This window comes from Nicotiana attenuata, chromosome 10, assembly GCF_001879085.1.
Source record: "Nicotiana attenuata strain UT chromosome 10, NIATTr2, whole genome shotgun sequence".
In the NCBI taxonomy this organism is placed as follows: Eukaryota; Viridiplantae; Streptophyta; class Magnoliopsida; order Solanales; family Solanaceae; genus Nicotiana; species Nicotiana attenuata.
Genome location: NC_031998.1, coordinates 42,651,177 through 42,674,851, shown reverse-complemented (window position 1 = coordinate 42,674,851; position 23,675 = coordinate 42,651,177). Strand labels below are relative to the sequence as shown.

At 39.4% G+C, this 23,675-nt stretch overlaps 1 protein-coding gene across 1 annotated transcript in view; it reads right to left on the bottom strand.

The window, feature by feature from the left end:
• The window catches only part of LOC109233390 (glycerophosphodiester phosphodiesterase GDPD6), a 5,747-nt gene extending 1,673 nt beyond the window's left edge, over window positions 1-4,074 (bottom strand). Inside the window, exons 1-6 of the mRNA XM_019399245.1 lie at window positions 3,698-4,074; window positions 1,849-2,027; window positions 1,389-1,572; window positions 1,091-1,165; window positions 659-768; window positions 269-487 (exon numbers count right to left, since the gene is read on the bottom strand). Of these exons, the coding sequence (XP_019254790.1) occupies window positions 269-487; window positions 659-768; window positions 1,091-1,165; window positions 1,389-1,572; window positions 1,849-2,027; window positions 3,698-3,710 (780 nt within the window). The 5' untranslated portion in view covers window positions 3,711-4,074. The remainder of the gene's footprint in view (window positions 1-268; window positions 488-658; window positions 769-1,090; window positions 1,166-1,388; window positions 1,573-1,848; window positions 2,028-3,697) is intronic.

The following is a 23,675-nucleotide window of genomic DNA, read 5'->3' as shown; positions in this document are numbered from 1 at the left end:
CTATAGCTTCTTCTAAATACTTTACCTACCGTCTACACTATAGACTGCAGATGATAGTTAGGCGACTTTATTCGTAATCCAAACTTAGGGTTTCCGTTTTTCGTTTATTGTGCTTCTAACTTATGGGTAAGTAACCTACCCCCCCCCCCCCCCCCCCCCAACAATCCTTTTTTTTTCCTTTTCTTTTCGGCATTTAGCATTTTCTGCATAAAGATAGTCAACATCTTTGTCACATACAGAGCTAGCCAGGTGCGGGGGGAATGAAAACCTGATTGGTGTCTTGTGTTGGCATATTCACGTCATCAATGAGGAAGATCTTAGGCAGGTCTGTTTGATTTGATATGTAAATTAGTGACGTTGGAGCAAAAGATTGAATGAATGCAGGTTGCTTTAACCATTGCTTCGACATATATGAACCTCTGTATCCATACTTCTTCAGCGTCTCAACAAACTTGTCCTCGAATCTCTTACCGCCTGGCCATTTAACCTGTTGGAACATGCTGTTAGAGTATAAGATAACTGAAAATAACACATAAGGATACCGGTTTTAAAATTGAGAATAACATATAAAGGTATCAATTGATTTTCCGGCAAAACATACTTTGCGATAAAAATAAGTTTCCCCTATTTTGTAGCAGAAAGGGAAAGAACAACTCACCTGTTGGTTGATAAAGACTGGATTTTTTATCTCTGGATATATTCCAACTACTCTATGGGCATCCAATGCAATTGAGATGAACTCATCAAAAGTAATAATAGAAAATTCTCCTGCATGTTTAATTGACAATAAAGACCGTGAAAAATATTGGAGGCAATGGGATGCATTTTTCTGAAAAAATATAGAATAATAGCAGGAACATGCATGTTATTATTGGGAAAGGTCAATCAAAGCACATTTTGGCTCATGTTAAATATTTCAAATAGCATACGTTTTCCCTATCTTGTTTTCTATGCACTAATCACATATCTTCAGTAAAGAAGTGCAAACCCATGGTCAGACTATGAAAATATTTTTCTACATTACATTGTTACCAGCACACATTTAGAGAAAAGGTCACATCATATTTTACAGGAACCTTAGAAAACTAACCATTATATTGCTGATCTCTGAAAGGATATCTTTGCTTTACTCGCAGAAGCTTCAATTCTTCAAGGGTGAAATCAACTGCATATTGGTACAAGAAATTACTAAGGGACGAAGTAATCATACATATCATATCAGTAAAGAAACAGTATAAACCTGGAAGTACATACTCATTTACATTTTCTAATACACATGGTTTAAAATAAGAAAATGAAACTGACACAAAGTGACAGCAGAAGGACCAAATGTATTATCGACTTGGAAAAAACAGAAGTTAGCACGAGTGAAATTGTAACATCTGTACCAAGAAAAAATCCAGTAGTGTTGACCCCTTGAACCTCATAGGTCCTCTTCCGATTAGCAAACTCCTTGCGATTTGTTATATCAGTTGTATCGTCGAGGGTGACATCATGGAAGCATATAAGAGCACCGTCTTTAGATGCTAAAATATCTGTCTCGATGAAATCAGTACCCTCTTCAATAGCTCTCTGCATAATACTAAAGTTTCAGGAGCATATTTTGCAGTTTATCTAGAAAAACAGACTGCTTCTATTTAGAATCGTTTATTGCAAGCAGAAAGGTGTTATTACAAAGAGTAAAAAGCATTTCCCCGACAACTGTTGGCAGTATTTACCAATTTCATTATCAACCATGTGGCCTTAAGTGAAGCTTTGTTATAGGAGACTAGATCTGGTTCTTACTTGCTACTTTCAGAAACCGGATTGTTTTAAATAATATATATAACGATTCTGTTACAGACATACCATGTATGCTGCTACAGTTTCTTCAGGAATTTCTCCATTTGAACCTCGGTGCGCAATGTTGTACGCTCGAAATGTTTGTAAAGGCTGTTTATTTCTATCATTTCTTCTGCCAGGAAGTGGGTAGAGAGGTCTCGCCGAGCATCCAACAAAAAGTAGCAGAAAAATATAAGGGACAACACCTGCAAAGTACATTGAGAAAGAGGTAATATTCTGTACATACACGCAGACGATTATACTCACCTATGCTTGTCTGTCTACGTCAACGGTTTCACATGCAAACACATGGTATATATATCGTGCATGTATGGTTAGAGATCAGAATATACATTAATGCATGTAATTGATATCAGCAATTGATCAACTCTGTTAATCTAATTTATTGCGGCTTGAGAAAAGTTATAACCTCATATCTTTCAATCTTAAACATGAAAAACTTTTGGAAATTAACAAGCTGGATTAACAACAGCTGTGCCTCCGTATCAAAACTAGGATCATTTAGCAATTATATAAGCAGTCAATTCACATTCTTTAGCAACAAGCAGCACGATAAATGTGTGAAGTATGTACATTTAACAACCAACCATTCGTTCAGCCAAAGAATAACTGAATAGTATTTGCAGCTCAAGGATATCTAAACATATCATAACAATGCTATGTATTGTTAGAGAAGAACTGCAAAACATCATTTGCGGTCCTATGGTTGGGAAACAAAGGAGCCTACAAATTCACCTAACATCACATGATATTAATGGGAAAAAAGAGAGCCTATAAAACTATTCAGATCGAACAGTTTCTACTCTGAATACTAACACCTTTCTGCCGTTTGTGGCACCAAATTGACCTACAAAGTGATGTACAAAGTACAAACCGAATTCAGCAACCCCTAGTTAGCATGTAAAATTCTAAAGTTACGTAAGATTTTTCACCAGTAAAAGATACTAACTGATTTCATAGGTGTAAGCTATACTGCATTTATGAGATACGATTAAGCTTTAACATACTTATCTTCTTGTATCTTGTATCAGTACCACTCCTCCCCATAACAAATATTGTCAATGATATCACAACAAGTTACTTTAGATATAAAAATAAATGCAAAGACAGCTGCATATAACGCGTTCTTATCCGGGAAAGTTTCAAAGATTTGGTAATTACCAGATAAAGCACACAGGTAAAGCTCTTGACATACTTTACAACCTTCCCATTTACTCAAAATTGGATTATGCAGATATCATCAACTGAATGCAGATTTTCTATGACTTATTGCCACAGTACATTACATAAAACTCCTAATAATTTTAATTTGATTAGTATACTTCCTAGCTGCAACATATTGGATTTGATTCAATGCAACTGACTTATTGCACTTTGGAAACAGTCAAACAGGGATTAATTTATTAATTCAAGATTTGACCCCACAGAGTACTTAAAACCCATAAAGCAACCAACTTTCAATATGAATTCACTTAACGCAGCTGCTATATTCTAAAAGGTGTCCAAGATATACAAAATCTAAGCTGAAAAATACATTTTTTCAAGAACCAAATTACAACAACAACAACAACAACAACAACAACCCAGTATAATCCCACCGGTGGGGTCTTGGGAGGGTAGTGTGTACGCACACCTAACCCTACACCTAACCCTGGGTAAGAGAGGTTGTTTCCGTTAGCTGTTTACAATTTTGAAAATATTCTACCATATACACATTAATTCGACCATATGGAAACTAAATCCATTTCTGCTCTATTTGATTCAAATACTATAGACAACAAATACTAACAAAAAAGAAAATAGACAAAATCTCATTTTTTTGCAAGAATTGCCAAATGGGGTTTGTAATGCTTACTTGGTGAAACCATGGAGATTGTCCCTTAAGAATTTTCCAAAGAATTGCCAACTTGTCTCAGAGATGAGTCCTACACAAGATTGAAGTTTTATTGGCGTATTTTGCAGATTCGTTGCCGTGGATTAACCAGTAATTCCAAAGAATATTCTTAAAATTGGATTTTCAAATCCCAGACGTGTTAAGTTTACATAAATGCTTCACTTAAAAAATGACAGTTTAATGAGAAAGAAATAAGATTTAGATCTACGGTTAATATGATTCCTCAAGATGACCGGCATGTCAGTGTAAAGGAGATCACATTTAATTTGATGGGTTGGCAACTGACAATGGGAATCGTGAACAAAGCGACGACTTATCTGATTTGAGCTGATGATAAGTCTAATAATGATTGGTATGAACCATATAGTATCGTTTTAAAATACTCCAATCAGTTCCAACCTTAAGTTTCTTAACAAAAAATTATTATTTCCTCGTTTCAAATTAGTTAGAGGTATTTTACTCCTTCCGGTTAATCAATTTAATTTTTTATTTTGATCCAAAATAAGTGTCCATTTATATAATCAAGAAAAAATTCAATTTGTTTTTCCAAAATTATATCCCTAAAAAGTTATTTACTCCTCACATTTGAGAAGAGAAGTAAGTGCTACTATAACTATGGTGCAACATTTAATGAAGGGTAGTTTAGTCACACTAACTATTTTCGTTTAGAATTTAGTATTTTCTTAATGGGTGTGCACAAAGCAAATTGGTCACCTATTGTGGACCGGAGGGAGTAAGTTTGTTCCAAAATAAATGACACATTTTTAAATTTGAAAATAATTTAACTTTAAACTCTTCATTTTGTCCATGCTACCTTTAATCATAAGCTTTTATAACCAAAAAAATGTCATGACTCCACAAAGCTTTTACTTCTTAAACTTTTAAGACCACAAGTTTTAAAAGTCTTGTTTTTCTTAAACTTCACGTCGAGCCAAACTACCTCATCTAAATTGAAACGGATGGAGTATTCTATTTGCTTCCCATTTTTTTTTTGTGGCCAGTTTGATTGGACTTAGAATTTAAGTTTTTTTTTTTAAAATATGTGTGTTTAAAATAAGTTATGGATATTTGTATGGTTATAAAGATAAAATAAAAAAGTTTAAAATTAAATTATTCTTAAATATAATAATAATATATTATTTTTTAGGATAACTAAAAAAGTACTTAAACTAAATTGGGACGGAGAGAGCAAAAGAAAGCTAGGCAAATGCATAAGAAAAGAACTTAATTCCAAGAAAGCTTCAGCATTTAAGAAGGGGAAAAAAACTTCAATAATATAGACATTGGTACGATAATAATAATAATAACAATAATAATAATAATAATAAGTGTTTTTATCCAGTCTAGTAAGACTCTGGAAGCACAGTCTTTGTAGTAGTGATTGGAGGTAACTTTGTAGTTGCAACTGACTAGAGGTGTCACTCTGTAGTTTTATTTTTCTCGTACAGATTGCCATTGGTAATAAAAAAATTTATTTACCAAAATAATAATAATATAGAAAAAACTTGGAATGTCGCACTCGCATCGTGAGTTAAACTTTGTTGTAATCTTGAGCAAGGGTGGATTTAAGGGGGCGGAAGAGAGTTCACCTGAATTTCCTTCGCCGAAAAATTACTCTTTACGCATAAGACAAATTATGTTTTGTATCTCTATATATTATATTTTGAATTCTGTTGTCACTATCCAAAAGCATAGCTTAGTTGTCAAGGGGATTTAAAACCTTTGTGAGGTTGCTGGTTCGGTTCTCATTGGTCACAACTTTTCTCTTTTTTGAACCACCTAAGCAAAAATCTTGTCTTCACTGCCATGAGTAGTGTAGTATTGTAGTTTGACAAAAAAGATTTATGTTAAACTTTTCCTAAATCCTAACTTATATATGCAAGTCTAGTCTCTACTCAAAATCTTTGACTAATATACCATTCTAATTTTTATTGTTGAATTTAATTTTCCCCACAAGTGAGATTTTACTGATGTGTTGTGTACTTTGTTGTTGAATTTAATTTGCTGACGGGGGAGTTAGTTCTGTTTTACCAAAAAAGTGTTAAACCTTTTCTTAAAACGAATTAATAAGAAATAGGGGATAAATCCTAGCCAAGGATAATTAACTCTAGATCAAAGAATATTAAGTAGGAGAAATAGGATATGGTAAGCTCATGAACTATTTAAGATAATAAAAAATATCAAAGATATATGACAGGCTTACATTCTTGATGCAACTACTCCGTAATGTAAAAAAAAGAAGAAAAAGAAGGTGCACCATTAACGGCTACGGGATCTGTCTTTATTGATTCCATAATGATGATTACGAAGATCAGCGGCCAAGTTCTAAACATTCTCTTATTTTTTAGAGAAAGATTCTCCGGTTCCTCTGTATTAAGAGAGGAGGGAAAGTCCCCTCCCCTCATTCTCTTACCTAGTATGTATATATATATATATATATATATATATATATATATATATATATATATATACATACCCTGATCTGCCAGTCGCACTTTAGGTCGACCTCCCTAAGTGCCATGGCGTGTACTTTGCCATACGGGCTTTCAGATGGTTCGACCTCGGCCGTGGCCGAGATGCTCGTCGTTATGGTGCCTTATGGATACAACCACGACTTAATCGACCCCTCGCCGTTCCTTTTTGTGTCAATTCTCGTGTGATCAGATTTCGACCCATACAGTTAGTCCCTCCGCCTACTGAGATCGTCTTTGGGCGAGCTCGATAGGTGGACCTCGTCAATAAGAAAAACTTTTTGAGAAATCTGAGCTTTTTGGGCGATGGGCGAGCACCTCATAGCGAGATGATGATGTGACGTTTCGAATGCTTCGTCAGACCATTGTGTTAGTTCGAAATGACATTAAATTCGTCAGGCGTCATTATGGCACATGTTCTCTATGCGTTGCATCGTTTCCCGTGCCCCTTCCATTATTTTTGAAAAAAGGCGGCGCTTGGTTTCTCAAACCAGCATATTCATATCTATATAAATAGGGAAAAGTTTCCCAATCGCTCACAAGACAATCTTAAGGCATTCTTTCTTCTTCTTCAGTTCTTCGTATTTCTTTTTCTACCAACAATCCTAGTGGTTGTACCCTCCTTTCTTTACACTCACGACCTGTACAGTCACCCAAAGCGATGGCTAGTGCTTCTTCTAACCCTGATCGAGTCGTTGGTGCTCCGGTGCCGGAAATCGATATACCCCTACTCGAAGAGGGAGTGGGTCTGGCGGAGGACGAGAGTTTTTCGACGGTAGATGAGGTGGTTCCCCGCCCAGGGAAGGCAAGGACTGACTTCAATAGCCCTACTTGGGATGAGCCGATACCTGTTCTTTCTACGATGGATGTCGCAATGCTTGCGACATTTAAAGCCAAATGGAGAATCCCTGAGCATATCGAACTCGTTCCAGCGGGTTCTGACGTTGTGCACATACACCGCCTAGGATACTGCATGAATGATGCATACCCTTTTGTCATTGGATACACGCTTCCCTTCCCTCCTTGGCAGTGGACTTCTGCTGCTTCTACGAGGTATATCCGGCTCAACTCTCTCCGTACGTATACAAGCTCTTCCTTATGCTTATCAAGTACGCGAAGTTGGCCGATCGGGGAATTTCTCTACAACATATGCTTCACCTCTTCGCCCCCATTTTTATAGGGGTACGATGATTCACCTTCGTCACCGAGGAACCAAGGGTTTGGTGCTGAAGATGGATGACAAGGCCAATCGCCGCTTTTGGGAGAACTTCTTCTATGTCCGAACAGAGCACGTGGTATCAAACCCTGCGGGGTTTCTGTGAGGCGTGGAATTTCGCCCGTAGGTCTTCCTTTCCTTTTATTATATTATATATTTTTTGAAAATGGCTCTTGGTCGTCTCCTCTTAGTGATTTCGTCGAGTGTTTTTTTGTTTCCGCAGCCGAGAGAGTACCTCCTCCGTAAGTTGCTAATATTCGCGAAAGGGTGAGGTTGACTCTACCCCACACGATTGGGATTCGTGAATGGGCGCCTTTCCACGAGAGGTTTGGGCGCAAACCTTCTGCTGGTGAGTCGGCTTATAGCGGCCTTAGTTGTTTTGTTCTTTGCTCCGTCTCTTTCTTTTCCTTACGTCTTCGTTTGGTCGAATTTCTCTTATTGGCAGGTCGGAGAGGAGCGAGAAGGGCGAGGGCTCTTTTCCTTGCTTTCCGTCAGCTGGCTTCTTCTGCCCGGCCTGTACCAAGGGTAACTGTGGATGAGGGCGTCCAAAGTCTGGTTGTTACACGGACTGCGTCCATGTCCGAGTCTATTCGTTCAGAGGTTGCTCTTCGGTCGGACGCTTCGGTCTCTATAGTCCATTCGGCGGACGAACCTTCTCATGCTGGTGGTGAAGAGGCCCCATCAAAGAGGCGGAGGTTAATGTTAGAGGGGGCGTCTTTGATTGAAACGTCCTCGAGGGGCAACCCCGTTTCGATGGTGTCTGAAGCCGGCGGTGATGACAGCCTGGGCGTGGAGGCGATACCCGTTTCGGGCATGAAAGAAGCTGTTGTGGCAGGGGGGCAGAGTTCAGAGGCCACCATGATTATTCCGAGCAGTCCATCGACGTCTCGGCAGGCCCGCACCCCCTCTTCGACTATTGAGAGGTTGAAGGGCGTAGTGGTAGATGAGTATGAATCTAATTCTGATATCGATCCTGAGGACATGAGGATGTTCGAGGAAGGTTTTACTAGGGTCTATGTGAGGGTGGAAGGCCCTTCCCGTATGCTCGAAATTCCGTCAGATTTTAACCTGTTGGAGGACACGGAGGACTTGGTGCCCCAATTTGACCTTCTGTGCTCCGCCGCTGAAAGCAGATCGGGAGATTAGTGATTCCGGTTTATCGCGCGGCATGGCTGGGATGGCCTTGAGGGTGAGTTTTCTTTTGTTATTTTCTTTGTTTTGTGCCATTTACTTTCGTTGATTCTTCCTTTTTTCCCTAGACTTAAATGCTGGAGATCGGGAGTGCTCGTCGGGCTGAGACGCGGGCTGATGTCTTTCTAAAAATGGCCACGACATACCGCCGGTATCGCAACAGGTGCCATGAGATGCACGCGCAACTTAGGGCAGGCAATAGTACTCAATCCCTCAAGGATGAGTTGGAGATGAAGGACGAGGATCTGATGCGGTCTATCCGCAGATGTATCGAGCTTGAGGGGATGCTTACGTCCAAAGACAAGGAGCTCGAGGTGGGCAAAGGGGCTGCGGCAAAATGCGAGGATCTTCAGGCGAAGGTGTTATCCTTGCGAGCCGAGCATGAGCAGAAAACCACCAGAGTTGCCGATCTAATTGCAGAGTGGACGGAGAAAGTGGCCGAGCTAGAAAGGAAGGTGGCCGAGGGGGCCCGAGTGGCGACTTTGGCGAGGACAGCGGCGCTGGAAGACATTATCCGCGTCCTCAGGTCTGAGTGGGAAGTCGAGAGGGCGACGACCACACTGAGGGAGGCAAGGCTCGAGGAGCGGATCGGCGAGGTTGAGCGGGATGCCTCGAACCTAGAAGACCAAGTTATGGCTCTCGAGGTCGAGAAGGCGCAGCTGTTGGTTTAGGCCCCCCCTCAGGAATCTGCCTCTATTGCTGTCCCCGCCATTTGTACGAGCTATGGGTCCATGCTGAGGCCCACGAGATATATATAAGGGTTTTTGGGTGGCGGGGAGCGTTCCTGAGGCCACTTTTGAAGATGCTCGGATTAAGGCACGCGAGGCTCGTTTTGCCTGCGATTATGACCCTGTGACATCGGAGGCCAGTAGGGGTGCTGAGATTGAAGATGTGCTCTCTTCTGATAATGACAATGCTGACGAGGATGGTGGTGGAGATGAGGCCGAGTGAAGTTTTTGTAGCTTTTGTACTTAGCTCTTTTTTGTTTCTTTTGTTGTTGCTTGTTTTTCTTTTTACGGGGGCACGCTTTCGGCCTTTTGTAAGATGCTGTCGTGTATGTATATGTATCTGAATAAGATAGTTGGTTTGCCTTTGGTTGCATATCTCAGACTATCTTTCTCATTCATTTTTGAAAAAGATCTTCAGAATTTCCCGTGATGAGTCCCTGATTTTTAGTTGGGAATTCGAATGAGGTCGAATTTAGCTCGCTGATTCGAGCGAGGTCGAGTCTCATTTTGTTAGTTCAACGGGTTCGAACCTTACTTTGTTAGTTTGAGCGAGGTTGAACTTTATTAGCTTGAATGAAAGTCGAATTTTTGGCGATGGCCGGGGGCCGTTAGGGTATAAATTCGAGTGAGGTCGAACTTTGACTTGTTGATTCAAACGAGGTCGAATTTTACTTTTGCTTGGTGATGTACGGGGGCCGTTAGGGTGTAAATTCGAGCGAATTCGAGTTTTAACTCGTTATCAGTTCGAGTGAGGTTGAACTTTAACTTGTTGATTCGAACGAGGTCGAATTTTACTTTCGCTTGGCGATGGTCGGGGGCTATTAGGGTGTAAATTCGAGCGAGGTCGAGTTGTAACCCGTTATGAGTTCGAGTGAGGTCGAACTTTGACTTGTTGATTCGAACAAGGTCAAATTTTACTTTCGCTTGGTGATGGCCGGGGGCTGTTAGGGTGTAAATTCAAGCCAGGTCGAGTTGTAACCCTTTATGAGTTCGAGTGAGGTCGAACTTCAACTTGTTGATTCGAACGAGGTCGAATTTTACTTTCGCTTGGCGATGGGCGGGGGTCCTTAGGGTGTAAATTCGAGAGAAGTCGAGTTGTAACCCATTATGAGTTCGAGTGAGGTCAAACTTTAACTTGTTGATTCGAATGAGGTCAAATTTTACTTTCGCTTGGTGATGGCCGAGGGCCGTCAGGGTGTAAATTCGAGCGAGGCCGAGTTGTAACCCATTATGAGTTCGAGTGAGGTCGAACTTTAACTTGTTGATTCAAACGAGGTCGAATTTTACTTTCTCTTGGCGATGGCCAGGGGCCGTTAGGGTGTAAATTCGAGCGAGGTCGAGTTGTAACCCGTAACGAGGTCGAGTGAGGTCGAACTTTAACTTGTTGATTCGAACGAGGTCGAATTTTGCTTTCGTTTGGCGATGTGTGGGCTCGGTGGAGTGGTGACAATGTTACATGCTGCCTTGTTTATATTGGAGAATATTACTCGTTGCTGCATTGTTTGTGCATGTGTGATGATAGGCTATAATTGCGTATTTTAGTCGATTATTACACTCTAATTTACTGCACTTTAGTTGAGTTTGCGCTTTAATCGCTAGTATTTTGCACTAATTATGTGTTTTATGCCTTGTAGGAGTGATTCCGAGCTATATAGATGTTATGAAATGAATTTAAGTGATTTGAAGCTTTGAAGTCTGAGTAAAAGCTCAAGGAACTAAGCTGGGATCGTGTTCGGGGGTCAAATTTGATAATTAAGTGCGAACGAAGACTCGAGGAGGCATATTGCGCACTATCTAGTAAAATATACATAACATTTTTCTCAGAACTCCATTTGGGCTCCACAATATATGGTTGGAAAGCTAATTCAAAGGGCTACAACTTTCATGTTTTACGTTTTTCCAAATTCCAAACGGAACAGGGTGAAAAATGCGGTAGAAACCGCGACTGCGGGACTGAGGCAGTGTTCACCGCGGTCCGCGCCGCGGTTTGAGGCAGTGCCTTCCGCGGTCGTCACCGCGGTCCACCCCGCGGCCGCGGCAGTCCAGACGTGAAATATTGTCCTTTTTCGCGTAGGAGAAGGTATAATTGTTTGGGCCCGACCCTACTGGGTATATATACATGGAAAAACAGTATTTTTGAGGATTTGGACATACTTTTGACATAATTTAGACCTAAGGAGGCTAAGGAGTTGGACATACTTTGGACATATTTTTGGCACATATTTGACCTAAGGAGGCAGAGACACAAGAAGAGCAAGGCGGGGAATTCTTCAACAAGTTTTTCCTTCCTTTTCTTATTTTTCATTGTTGGTTATGACTTTTGATATTGTAGTTTTACATACTATTATGAATAGCTAATTTGTTATCTAAGGTTTTGGTGAAACCCGTCGGGGATGAATTGGTTGTTATATTAATATAGTTTTGAGTTGGTTGTTAATCTCTATTTGTTCAACTACGTTTTGATTTTGGTTAATTGAAAGGATCCTCAACTATCCGTTCCTATTTAGTATGTATGTCACGACCCAATTCCCAACCCGGTCGTGATGGCGCCTCTCGTGAAGACAAGGCCAGCCAACAGAACAACAACGCCTCTTTCAAAAATTTTTAAACATAAATGATTAGATAAATACAACTTAATGACAATAACAATCGATATATATACGACCCAACACAGCCCGACCGGGGTGTCACAAGTCACGAGCATCTAAGGAAGTCTGAACACGACCACAGGGTCAATAATATACAGAATAAAGTTTAGAATCAAAAGACGAAGTCTGGTGGCGCGAACGCCGGCGGTCACCTTGCTCAGCTACGATAGCAAATCCTCAACCAGCTCAAACCCGCTACCGGGTAACCAATACCTGCATCTACACGCGAGGTGCAGGGAGTAAAGTGAGTACTCCAACTCAGTGAGTAATAAAGGTAAATAATAACTGAGCAGCAAGAAATTACGAAAGGCACTCCATCATGCTATATAGAACAGTGCTACCCTTTGAGAAAATAGTAAAACCGTGAAATCCTTTAGAAAATCTATCTAGGCTCAGTTAAAACCTCTTTTGAAAATGTCTTTTTCAACAGTTAAGCAAATGAATGCAAAACAGATAGTGCAAGTCAGCACATAAGTCAGCCCCTCGGGCACAACACTCCATCAACAAATAACACCAGGGTATCAGGTAAACAATGCAAGAAGTAGCATAGAAGCCAATGAAATGCGAGTGCTGAATGTCATGACACGTAATACAAACAGGAACCAATGCATGAGTGCAATGCATATGACCGCTGCGGCGTGCGGCCCGAGCCATCCATATTTAACGTCGACGACGCTCACTGGGGGTGTGTGCAGACTCCGGAGGGGCTCCTACAATCCAAGCGCAATATCAAGCCATCTCGTGGCATCAACCAGGCCCTCGGCCTCAAAGTCAATGTAACACTGCTGCGGCGTGCAGCCCAAGCCATCCATAGTCCAGAAATGCACATGTAACACTGCTGCGGCGCGCAGCCCGATCCATGCTCAGTCCAAAAATGCACATAAGCCACTTGGGCAATACAACATGGTAGTTCTCAGCTCAAAACGTCAATAAATATTGTTTTAGTTTTCAAATCTTAGAAAAACGGCTGAGTTTGCAAAAGAGTATTAAAACCTTGGACCGAGATCAAATAATATGCAAAGTAATGCGAAAACAGTGATATCAATCCCTGAAGGATTCACATAGCTGGCACGAAGCCCAAACATGGCAATCAGCCCAAATTATGATGATAACAAGTAGTTTCAGTCAAATACGTAGTAATTTCATCAATCGGGACGGACCAAGTCACAATCCCTAACGGTGCTCTACCCCACGCTCGCTATCCGGCGTGCAAGTCACCTCAATACAGCACTATGATGTGCAAATCCGGGGTTTCAAACCCTCAGGATATCATTTACAATCATTACTCACCTTGAACCGGTGAAATCTCTAGCTCGCGACGCCTTTGCCCCTCAAATCGGCCTCCACGCGCGTCGAATCTAACCAAAATCAGAGCGAATACATCACAATATGCTAAGGGAACAATACCCAATCGAAAACAATCGAAAAATAGCAAAGATCTCGAAACTAGCAAAACCCGAGCACCGGGCCACTCTCGAAAAATTACAAAATTCACATCATCGGATTCCTTATCTCGCCACGAGTCTAACCATACAAAAATTATCCAATTCCCATAACATTTCGACCCTCAAATCCATGATTCTATCCAAGAGGGTTTCTATACTTTCCAACAAAATTCGCGGATTAAACACCAAAACTAGTGATAGATTCAAGTTATACAACCAAAATTGAGTTAAGAATACTTACCCCGTTGTTCNTCACTCCTGGAGTATAGACGAGAGTCATAACCAAGGGTTTAGAGGTTGGATTAGAGATAACGATACCTCGGGTGCAATCTAAGTGAACTGTAATGTGAATCTAGCTAGCGTAGCTTGAGAGAGTGCTCTAGTAAATTATCATAATTGCTTCAGAGAGATTTATGGTAGCTGGAGAGTTCATGATTGATAGAGGCAGCTAAGTCACAGATATAAGAAATATACAACCAAGGAAATCAACAACGGGGGAAACCATTACCTTAGACCTATTCCAATTGTTTACAAATCAAGCATATTTAGTTTCAACTGTTTATTTATTTTTCAATCTTGTCTTCTTGGTGATATTAAACAGATACAGTTAAGCCTTAGTTCTCTGTGGGATTCGACTCCGAACTTTTAGACCGGATTATATTTGCAGCGACCGCTTATCCTTTTTAGGACTAGAGTTGGGCGTGATCAATGTGTTAGGGTGAGCCCCAGTCTATCGAGTCCCTTTATTGCTCGGCTTGGAGAGACTGTTGACGGGACGAGCTATCAACTTCTTGCTTGGTCTTCTGGGAACCTTGGGGCTCGATTGATTTGAACATAGTTTGGACGTGACTCGTGTTGATACCCAATTTTTCCCTCATATATTTAAATATGCAAAAATTGTGCACATGCATTTACAAGCATGCACAAGCATCTCTATAATTTTTTCTTTAATTTTAAAGGCTTTCAACCAATATATTTCTGCATTTTTGCTATACAAATGTCCAATAATTATCCCTCATAGTATATTTATGTCCAAATAGCGCTTACATATTTTAATTGCATTTTTCATAATTACATTTGCATTTTTTAAACTAGAATTGCACATTTTTGCAATAATAGCCATGCATATGCATAATTACATTACCTATACAGAAAATGACCTTTTATATTTTTATAGTGTTAAGTAATTATTTTAAATTATTTTCAGGCACAAATCACATTTTTATCATTTATAATTATTTTATTAAATTAATTGGGTATTTAACATATAGCCTCTTTTTAATTTCGGACCTTAGCCCACTTTTCTACCCCAGCCCAATTAAATCATACCCATGGCCCAATTTCCTAACCCGATCCAGTCCAAAATTTAATCCTGGCCGTTGATCTCAGAAGATCAACGTTCCAGGATCAATTTTCCTTTTTTAACTTAACCAAAAGAACCCTAACCCTAATCATTTCTTCCGCCCCGCCGCCCTTGAATCCCTCCTCCTCTCTTCTCTCTCAAACTCTCCCCTAACCCTAGCCCACTGTCGCCGGAATCCCTTCAATCCATGGGGTCTCCCTTTGATTTTAGGCTGCATCCGGCCTCCAATCTCTACTGGCTATTCGATTTCTTTGTTGTTTGATGGAATCTCGAAGAGATTCAACACAGACTTGGCTTCAACTCTTCATTTTCTCGATGAACCTGCCTGTGTTCATCTCCGTGTTTGTGAGTACTTTTATCTTCATGTTTATGGCCTAAACCTCTGATTCCAAATCGGATTTTTTCTCACCTCTGTCATTTTTTTAAAAACCCTAGCCACTTTCTACTCGAGTCTGTTCAGATCTTTATAGATCTGAGATGGTTTTGAGTTTATCTGATATTTCTCTTTAAAAATCTTCTGTTTTTCTTGTTATTAACCGATTTTAGCTTTTCCCTAAAACTAGGGTTTCATCTCTTTACGTTTCTGCAAAAGTTCTAAACTTTTTAAGTGTTTAACTCTGGTTCTCTTTACTTGTTCGACTAATTTTCATATCTATGTTCTAATCCCTAGGGTTTCTAATCATTTCACTATTTGTTCTGATATTTGCGCGTTAATCTGTGGCCCTGTCAATTAACAAACATTAACTGATTTTATTTGCCTAATTAGGGTTCGAAACTATATTTTCTGTTGAAATCGGTATTTCTCTGTGATTTTACTTATTTTTCCTTATTCGTGACTCATAATTGTTACTACTTGCCTTAATTAGGTTATTAGACTGATTTCTGGGATTTGATTGTTTTAACCGACCCCTAGATGGTCTCTGATTTATTTGTTTACCTTATTAAACTGCAATCTTGCCTGTTAATTGATTCTCCCTAATCTAAGTGATATTTTCCGGATTCTATCATGTTAATTGATTGGGTTTAGCCTTAATTAACTGGTTGAATGATTTGCATACCTTATTTGTGAACTCTTAATTTTCTTTACCTTATTTGTTCTACTCTGCTGAATGCTATATAACCTAGCATGCCTTAGTTCCTGTTAACTTGCCCTGTCTTATATGTTAGTATGGTTAGTATACTTGAGCATATTCCTGTCACACTTCCTTTTTTCACTACACCCCCGAAAGAGGGTATAATAAAGGGAGTTATTTCCAACTTGAAGTGACAATCGAAACGGGATTTGTTATTAAAAATCAGAGTCGCCACTTGGGAGATTTATGGTGTCCCAAGTCACCGGTTTAATCCCGAATCGAGGAAAAATTGACTCTGTTTAGCAGTCCGCGAACCAGAGATCCGAATAAGGAATTCTGTTAACCCGGGAGAAGGTGTTAGGCATTCCCGGGTTCCGTGGTTCTAGCACAGTCGCTTAACTGTCATATTATTTGACCTTAGAACATGTTTTAACCTATGTGCTTTTGAACTTTGAACCACTTTTATTATTTATTTTTAAAGAGAATTGCAACGTCGTGAAAACACGTCTCGAACCACGTCACATAAATGCACCCGTTGTTTTTGACACGTTTCAACTTCGTTGGGATTTGGATTTGGGTCACATAAATGTGCACCCGAGTTTAAGAAAGTAATATTATTAAATGTCGGGCCTAAGAGCGACTAACGGGTTATTATCTTTGCGGAGGGCCGTGAAATTTGCTAAACGGCACGCCCCGAATTCTAAGTATTTTAATATAAGTATTTAATGAGGGCCCCGCAATTCATGTGTTTTGTTTAGCGAGGCTCATCTCATTTTATTATTAAAAAGGGTAAACCTAAAGCAACTACGATTTTCTATTCGATTTGTCTCTAATAATAAAAGAATAGGTCCTAATTAATTTGTTATTGGATCAGAGCAAACCAAGTGATAATTCTGCGCCAAAGCCAACCATTGGGCTTCGAGATAGCCCAACAAAGGAAAATTGCACCTAGGTCTACACCAAAAATTGGCCAATCACAGACCTTGGCCCAGGCCCAAACGAACACTGAAATCTGATCTGAGCCCGGGCCACTCGTTAAGTCACTGAGGCCCAAATCAACAAAACAAGGCTGTTGAGCCTTGAGTTTACCAGCAAGCCTTGTACCAAACGGAATTTCAATCTAAACTTACTGCGGTTAAAATTATTTCAAAATGGTCTGATTTTTGTAATGACAAGAACAATGTACAACCTACTCAGATTAACGAATTATTAGTGGCTGGAATCCGGTTTCATTTTCAAACCGTGTTTAGGCTATCTAACTACTACAAATACCTATGGAATTCCACAAATTAACAGAGCAATTTACACTTATGTTGAGGTCTTAACCCAGGGATACAGTACTATGAAAAACACCTAATTTCAAATTCAACTCATTAGGGCCAACACTAAAGTTAAACACTGACATGGCCCACATTCTGATTTCAACTCTGGCTTCAAGTTTAATAAACAGTCATTACATGAATTCAAACTACACTACACTAGTAACACAAACTAAACCAAATAAAAACTACTAACTGTAGAATTCACATGCTCATGAGTACACTGAGTTAGTTCAGCAGGCCACAAGTTAAAAACAGTCCCAAACAGTCCAGTTATACAGTCTATAGTCTCATTAATACAACTGAAATTCTGGTTCAAATGAATCAATTACACGAAATTTCTAAACTAAGCAATAACGGTAAGAGTTCAGGTGTAAGCATGCATTTCTTTATCATTTATACTTCAAATTTATTGTCTACAGGTGAAGGTAATCTTCAGCATCACTTGAGCATGAGAAAATACCTGAAAATAGAATAGAAATGGAGGAGAAGAGGGCAGCTAAGACAATAATGAGCAGCAGCAATCGACAGACGAGTAACAATAGCCCAGAAAAAAGGAAATCAGCTAGTCCAGAAGTAAATNATTCTGGAATTCTTCTTGCCAGAAAGTCAGGATTACATACCTCATACAAAGGCCAAGGAGTGCAGAATACTACATTATTTCCTTGGGCCAGTTAGATTCGTTCCACCCCCCCCCCCCCCATGACCATAATCATAAGCTTGAATCAGAACTTGGGGTTCAATTCATAAGCTCGAGGTGGAGGCAAAAAGTGATTCGCGTCGTGCCGCGACGTTAAATCAAGCGCTTGTTGGGAGGCAACCCATCTTTATTGCTTTCTTTTATTTATTTTTTATTGTTTTTTTAATTGTATTATTTTGTAGTGTCAATTTTCTTTTTAGGAGCATGGAAAGCAAAGGTATTGGAAGGATGTAACAGCAAATCAAATGGTTGGAACTAAGTGTGAGGTACCCGCACGAAGGACCAAGCCTGGGAGAAGTATGAGTACCCCATGAACTGCTAGTGCTTCGGCCTTTGGCCTACCAGGGAGTTTCTCTTACCCTCTTATGGTTATGCTGTGCATTGGGGACAATGCACAATTTTAAGTGTGGGGTGATGAGATTGTCTGGGTGACTTTTCATGCTACTTTAGCTGTATTATTTTAATTAAATAGTTTTTTTAAAAGATTGGACTTTTCCCGACGATGGATCTATTAGACAATTTTCTTGAGGGATTTAAGTCTAAAGAAAAAAAACAAAAAGATTTTCTTTGTAGGTAGTGTAATAATTCCCCCTTGGTTTTTCTTTATGCTCGGTTCTTTTCCAAGGGTTTTATTTGAACCGGATGTAGTTAGTTTTTTTTTTTGGAGTAGGAGCCATTTTGTTGTGCTTTGAATTGAAGCAATATCTCTTGACTTGGTTATGCCTTGAGAATAGTGAGTAATTTGGTTGTGACGCGTATGCTCAGTTTTTGACTCTTGTAGAAGTACCTTAAATTGTATGATCTTAACTTTGCTTAACTGCTTTGACTAGAGTGTCTTGATGAAACCAATCCTGAGTGAGTTATGTGCCATGTGTGTGTAAGGATTTGTTATATTCTGTGCATTGCATTTGATGCGTAGAACTTGCCCCGTGTGTTTGCAAAGCGAAATAGTAGTTTTATTCAGTCTAGGAAGTGATATAGGCATTTCTTTGTTGAGCCAGATATGTATATTTTACCCGCCTAATTGTTATGTATCGTAGTTAACTCCTTTGAGCCTGTAATCCTGTTTCTTTGGCAACCACATTACAAGCCTTACCCAATTGTTCGAATGGACTATCTATTTGAACCTTTTAACCTCTCATAAGCACTTGAATTGTGATGATTTATGTAAAAGTTAAAGCGTGGGGTGGTTGGTTTGGCTTTTGAGTGGAACTAATTGAATAAGGAGAAAGGTGCACTGTTTTGAAAAAAGAAGAGCCACTTGAATTGAAAAAAAAATATAGTTGGATTGTTGTGAAAAAAAAAGTTCCCTTATAAGTGGTGGCTCTTGACGTAAGTGTGCTTAAAGAAGAATGGGGTAATTTATATTGATGTGAAGGTGGAGTTTGGTTTGACATAAGTATGGGGTTTGAATGTTAAAGTATATGTATTAAAGTGCTTAAGGAGGTTTAGTCACTCTTATATCTAAATGTATCCTACCCGTCCCGTAGCCTACATTACAACGAAATAAAGTCCTAATTGATCCAAGATTGAATGAGCTCGATTAGTGGAGTAGAACACTACGGGCAAGCTTATGGTGCATCTTTTGTGGCATATGAATGTTATTTCTGAGAGTGAGTGAATTCTTTCTATCTTGAGTTCCTAAGTGTTCTTAAATTTTATTATGTGGAACTACTCTCTTGTGTTATGAGGGCACTTGATTCATGATGGAAAGGTAATGTCAGTGACCTCTATGTTAGAGTAAGTAGGTGAGTTGTGAATAATGCGTGGTACTTGTGAGTCAAATCTTGAGGTGAAGATGTTACACTTTTGTGCTTAGTCTATTTTAAATACTCTTGGTGTGATGAGTTAGGAGAATTATTTAAAAAGGTCGTGTCTATAAAAAAAAGTGTAGTTTGATTGCTCGAGGACGAGCAATGGTTTAAGTGTGGGGTGTTGATCATAGGCTATAATTGCGTATTTTAGTCGATTATTACACTCTAATTTACTGCACTTTAGTTGAGTTTGCGCTTTAATCGCTAGTGTTTTGCACTAATTATGTGTTTTGTGCCTTGTAGGAGTGATTCCGAGCTATATAGATGTTATGAAATGAATTTAAGTGATTTGAAGCTTTGAAGTTTGAGTAAAAGCTCAAGGAATTAAGCGGGGATCGTGTTCGGGGGTCAAATTTGATAATTAAGTGCGAAGGAAGACTCGAGGAGGCATATTATGCACTGTCTAGTAAAATAGACATAACTTTTTTCTCAGAACTCCATTTGGGCTCCAAAATATATGATTGGAAAGCTAACTCAAAGGGCTACAACTTTCACGTTTTATGTTTTTCCAAATCCCAAATGGAACGGGGTGAAAAATGCGGTAGAAACCGCGACTGCGGGACTGAGGCAGTGTTCACCGCGGTCGTCACCGCGGTCCGCGCCGCGGTTTGAGGCAGTGCCTTCCGCGGTCGTCACCGCGGTCCACCCCGTGGCCGCGGCAGTCCAGACGTGAAATATTGTCCTTTTTCGCGTATGAGAAGGTAATTGTTTGGGCCCGACCCTACTTGGTATGTATACATGGAAAAACGGTATTTTTGAGGAGTTGGACATACTTTTGACATAGTTTAGACCTAAGGAGGCTAAGGAGTTGGACATACTTTGGACATATTTTTGGCACATATTTGACCTAAGGAGGCATAGACACAAGAAGAGCAAGGCGGGGAATTCTTTAACAAGTTTTTCCTTCCTCTTCTTATTTTTCATTGTTGGTTATGACTTTTGATATTGTAGTTTTACATACTATTATGAATAGCTAATTTGTTATCTAAGGTTTTGGTTAAACCCGTTGGGGATGAATTGGTTGTTATATGAATATAGTTTTGAGTTGGTTGTTAATCTCTATTTGTTCAACTACGTTTTGATTTTGGTTAATTGAAAGGATCCTCAACTATTCGTTCCTATTTAGTATGTATCTACTTGAGAGAGAGTGCATATTTAGGTGATTGTATGAACAACATCACTCCTGGAGCATAGACGAGAGTCATAACCAAGGGTTTAGAGGTTGGATTAGAGATAACGATACCTCGGGTGCAATCTAAGTGAACTGTAATGTGAATCTAGCTAGCGTAGCTTGAGAGAGTGCGTCTAGTAAATTATCATAATTGCTTGAGAGAGATTTATGGTAGCTGGAGAGTTCATGATTGATAGAGGCAGCTAAGTCACAGCTATAAGAAATATACAACCAAGGAAATCAACAACGGGGGAAACCATTACCTTAGACCTATTCCAATTGTTTACAAATCAAGCATAGTTAGTTTCAGCTGTTTATTTATTTTTCAATCTTGTCTTCTTGGTGATATTAAACAGATACAGTTAAGCCTTAGTTCTCTGTGGGATTCGACTACGGACTTTTAGACCGGATTATATTTGCAGCGACCGCTTATCCTTTTTAGGACTAGAGTTGGGCGTGATCAAATTTTGGCACCGTTGCCGGGGACTAACGGTGTAGTTGTAGCTGTATATATTGCCAGGGTTCAAGTTTGAACTTTTATTTTATTTTATTTTATTTTATTTTTTTTTGTATTTTTTTTATAACTGTTGATTTGAGAAACATGGCATCTTGGAATTATGGGAATTTAGGTGTAGATAATTCTACTATTGATCTCCATACATATTGTGAAGGAAACCACCCGTGGCAAAATTTTCAAAACGTTCCTAAGAGCGAGTTATGTGCACCAACTCAATCTTATTTGTGGAATGTGTGTGATGTGTGTGGTGGTAAAAATGGTCACCTTCATGGTTGTGCTTATATTTCTTATTTTCCCCCAACCCCTTACGATGATGGTTCTACCTTTTCTTGTGAAGTCAATAGGAACAAAGAACCTGGGAATGCGGACCTGAAGGAGATCAAGGATATGCTAAAGTGCCTTCTGGAACAAAACAATGAGAAACAATTGCACATAGAAAGGCAAGAGGCAATTATTCGCAAATTGGAGGCTCAATTGAGTCAAGTGGTTGGAGCTTTTAATGCTCAACAAGCCAATATTGAGGATAGTAGCCAAGAAGAGCATGAATTTGAGGTGTTAATTGGGGAGGTCAGAGTAGAACATCAACAACCTAGCCAACTAGAATTTGAGGATGTCAATGTTGAAGAAGTAATACTAGAGTCAACCAAGGACTTTGAGGATATAAATTTTGTTGACTCTAGTATCATTGATGTTGAGGATGTTGAAAATCCTGAAGTTCATGTGTTTTGAGCGCATTGGTCCACACTCCAAGCATTTTTCCACATTATGTTTGGATGCCGATATGGAAATAGAGTCACCTGAACCAATCGAAGAGTCAAGGAATGAGGAACAAGGTGCATATATTCTGGAATTCTTCTTGCTAGAAAGTCAGGATTACATACCTCATACAAAGGCCAAGGAGTGCAGAATACTACATNAACTAACGCGTTATCATCTTTGGGGAAGGCCGTGAAATTCGCTAAACGGCCCATCCCAGATTCAAAGTATTTTAATATAGATATTTATCGAGGGCCCCGCAATTCATGTGTTTCATTTAGCGAGGCTCATCTCATTTTATTATTTAAAAGGTTAAACCTAAAGCAACTACGAATTTCTATTCGATTTGTCTCTAATAATAAAAGAAAAGGTCCTAATTAATTTGTTATTGGATCAGAGCAAACCAAGTGATAATTCTGCGCCAAAGCCAACCATTGGGCTCCGAGATAGCCCAACAAAGGAAAATTGCACCCAGGTCTACACCAAAAATTGGCCAATCACACACCTTGGCCCAGGCCCAAACGAACACTGAAATCTGATCTGAGCCTGGGCCACTCGTTAAGTCACTGAGGCCCAAATCAACAAAAACAAGGCTGTTGAGCCTTGAGTTTACCAGCAAGCCTTGTACCAAACGGAATTTCAATCTAAACTTACTGCGGTTAAAATTATTTCAAAATGGTCTGATTTTTGTGATGACAGGAACAATATACAACCTACTCAGATTAACGAATTATTAGTGGCTGGAATCCAGTTTCATATTCAAACCGTGTTTAGGCTATCTAACTACTACAAATACCTATGGAATTCCACAAATTAACAGAGCAATTTACACTTATGTTGAGGTCTTAACCCAGGGATACAGTACTATGAAAAACACCTAATTTCAAATTCAACTCATTAGGGCCAACACTAAAGTTAAACACTGACATGGCCCACATTCTGATTTCAACTCTGGCTTCAAGTTTAATAAACAGTCATTACATGAATTCAAACTACACTACACTAGTAACACAAACTAAACCAAATTAAAACTACTAACTGTAGAATTCACATGCTCATAGGAGTACACTGAGTTAGTTCAACAGGCCACAAGTTAAAAACAGTCCCAAACAGTCCAGTTATACAGTCTATAGTCTCATTAATACAACTGAAATTCTGGTTCAAATGAATCAATCACACGAAATTTCTAAACTAAGCAATAACGGTAAGAGTTCAGGTGTAAGCATGCATTTCTTTATCATTTATACTTCAAATTTATTGTCTACAGGTGAAGGTAATCTTCAGCATCACTTGAGCATGAGAAAATACCTGGAAATAGAATAGAAATGGAGGAGAAGAGGTCAGCTAAGACAATAATGAGCAGCAGCAATCGATAGACGAGTAACAATAGCCCAGAAAACAGAATCGGCCAGTTCAGAAGTAAATCAGTGATTCCAAAAATGTTTAAAATCAAGCAGGACTGATATATCACCCAGAACAGCACCAAAATAACCCAAATAAACTTGAAAATGAACACAGAACACCTCT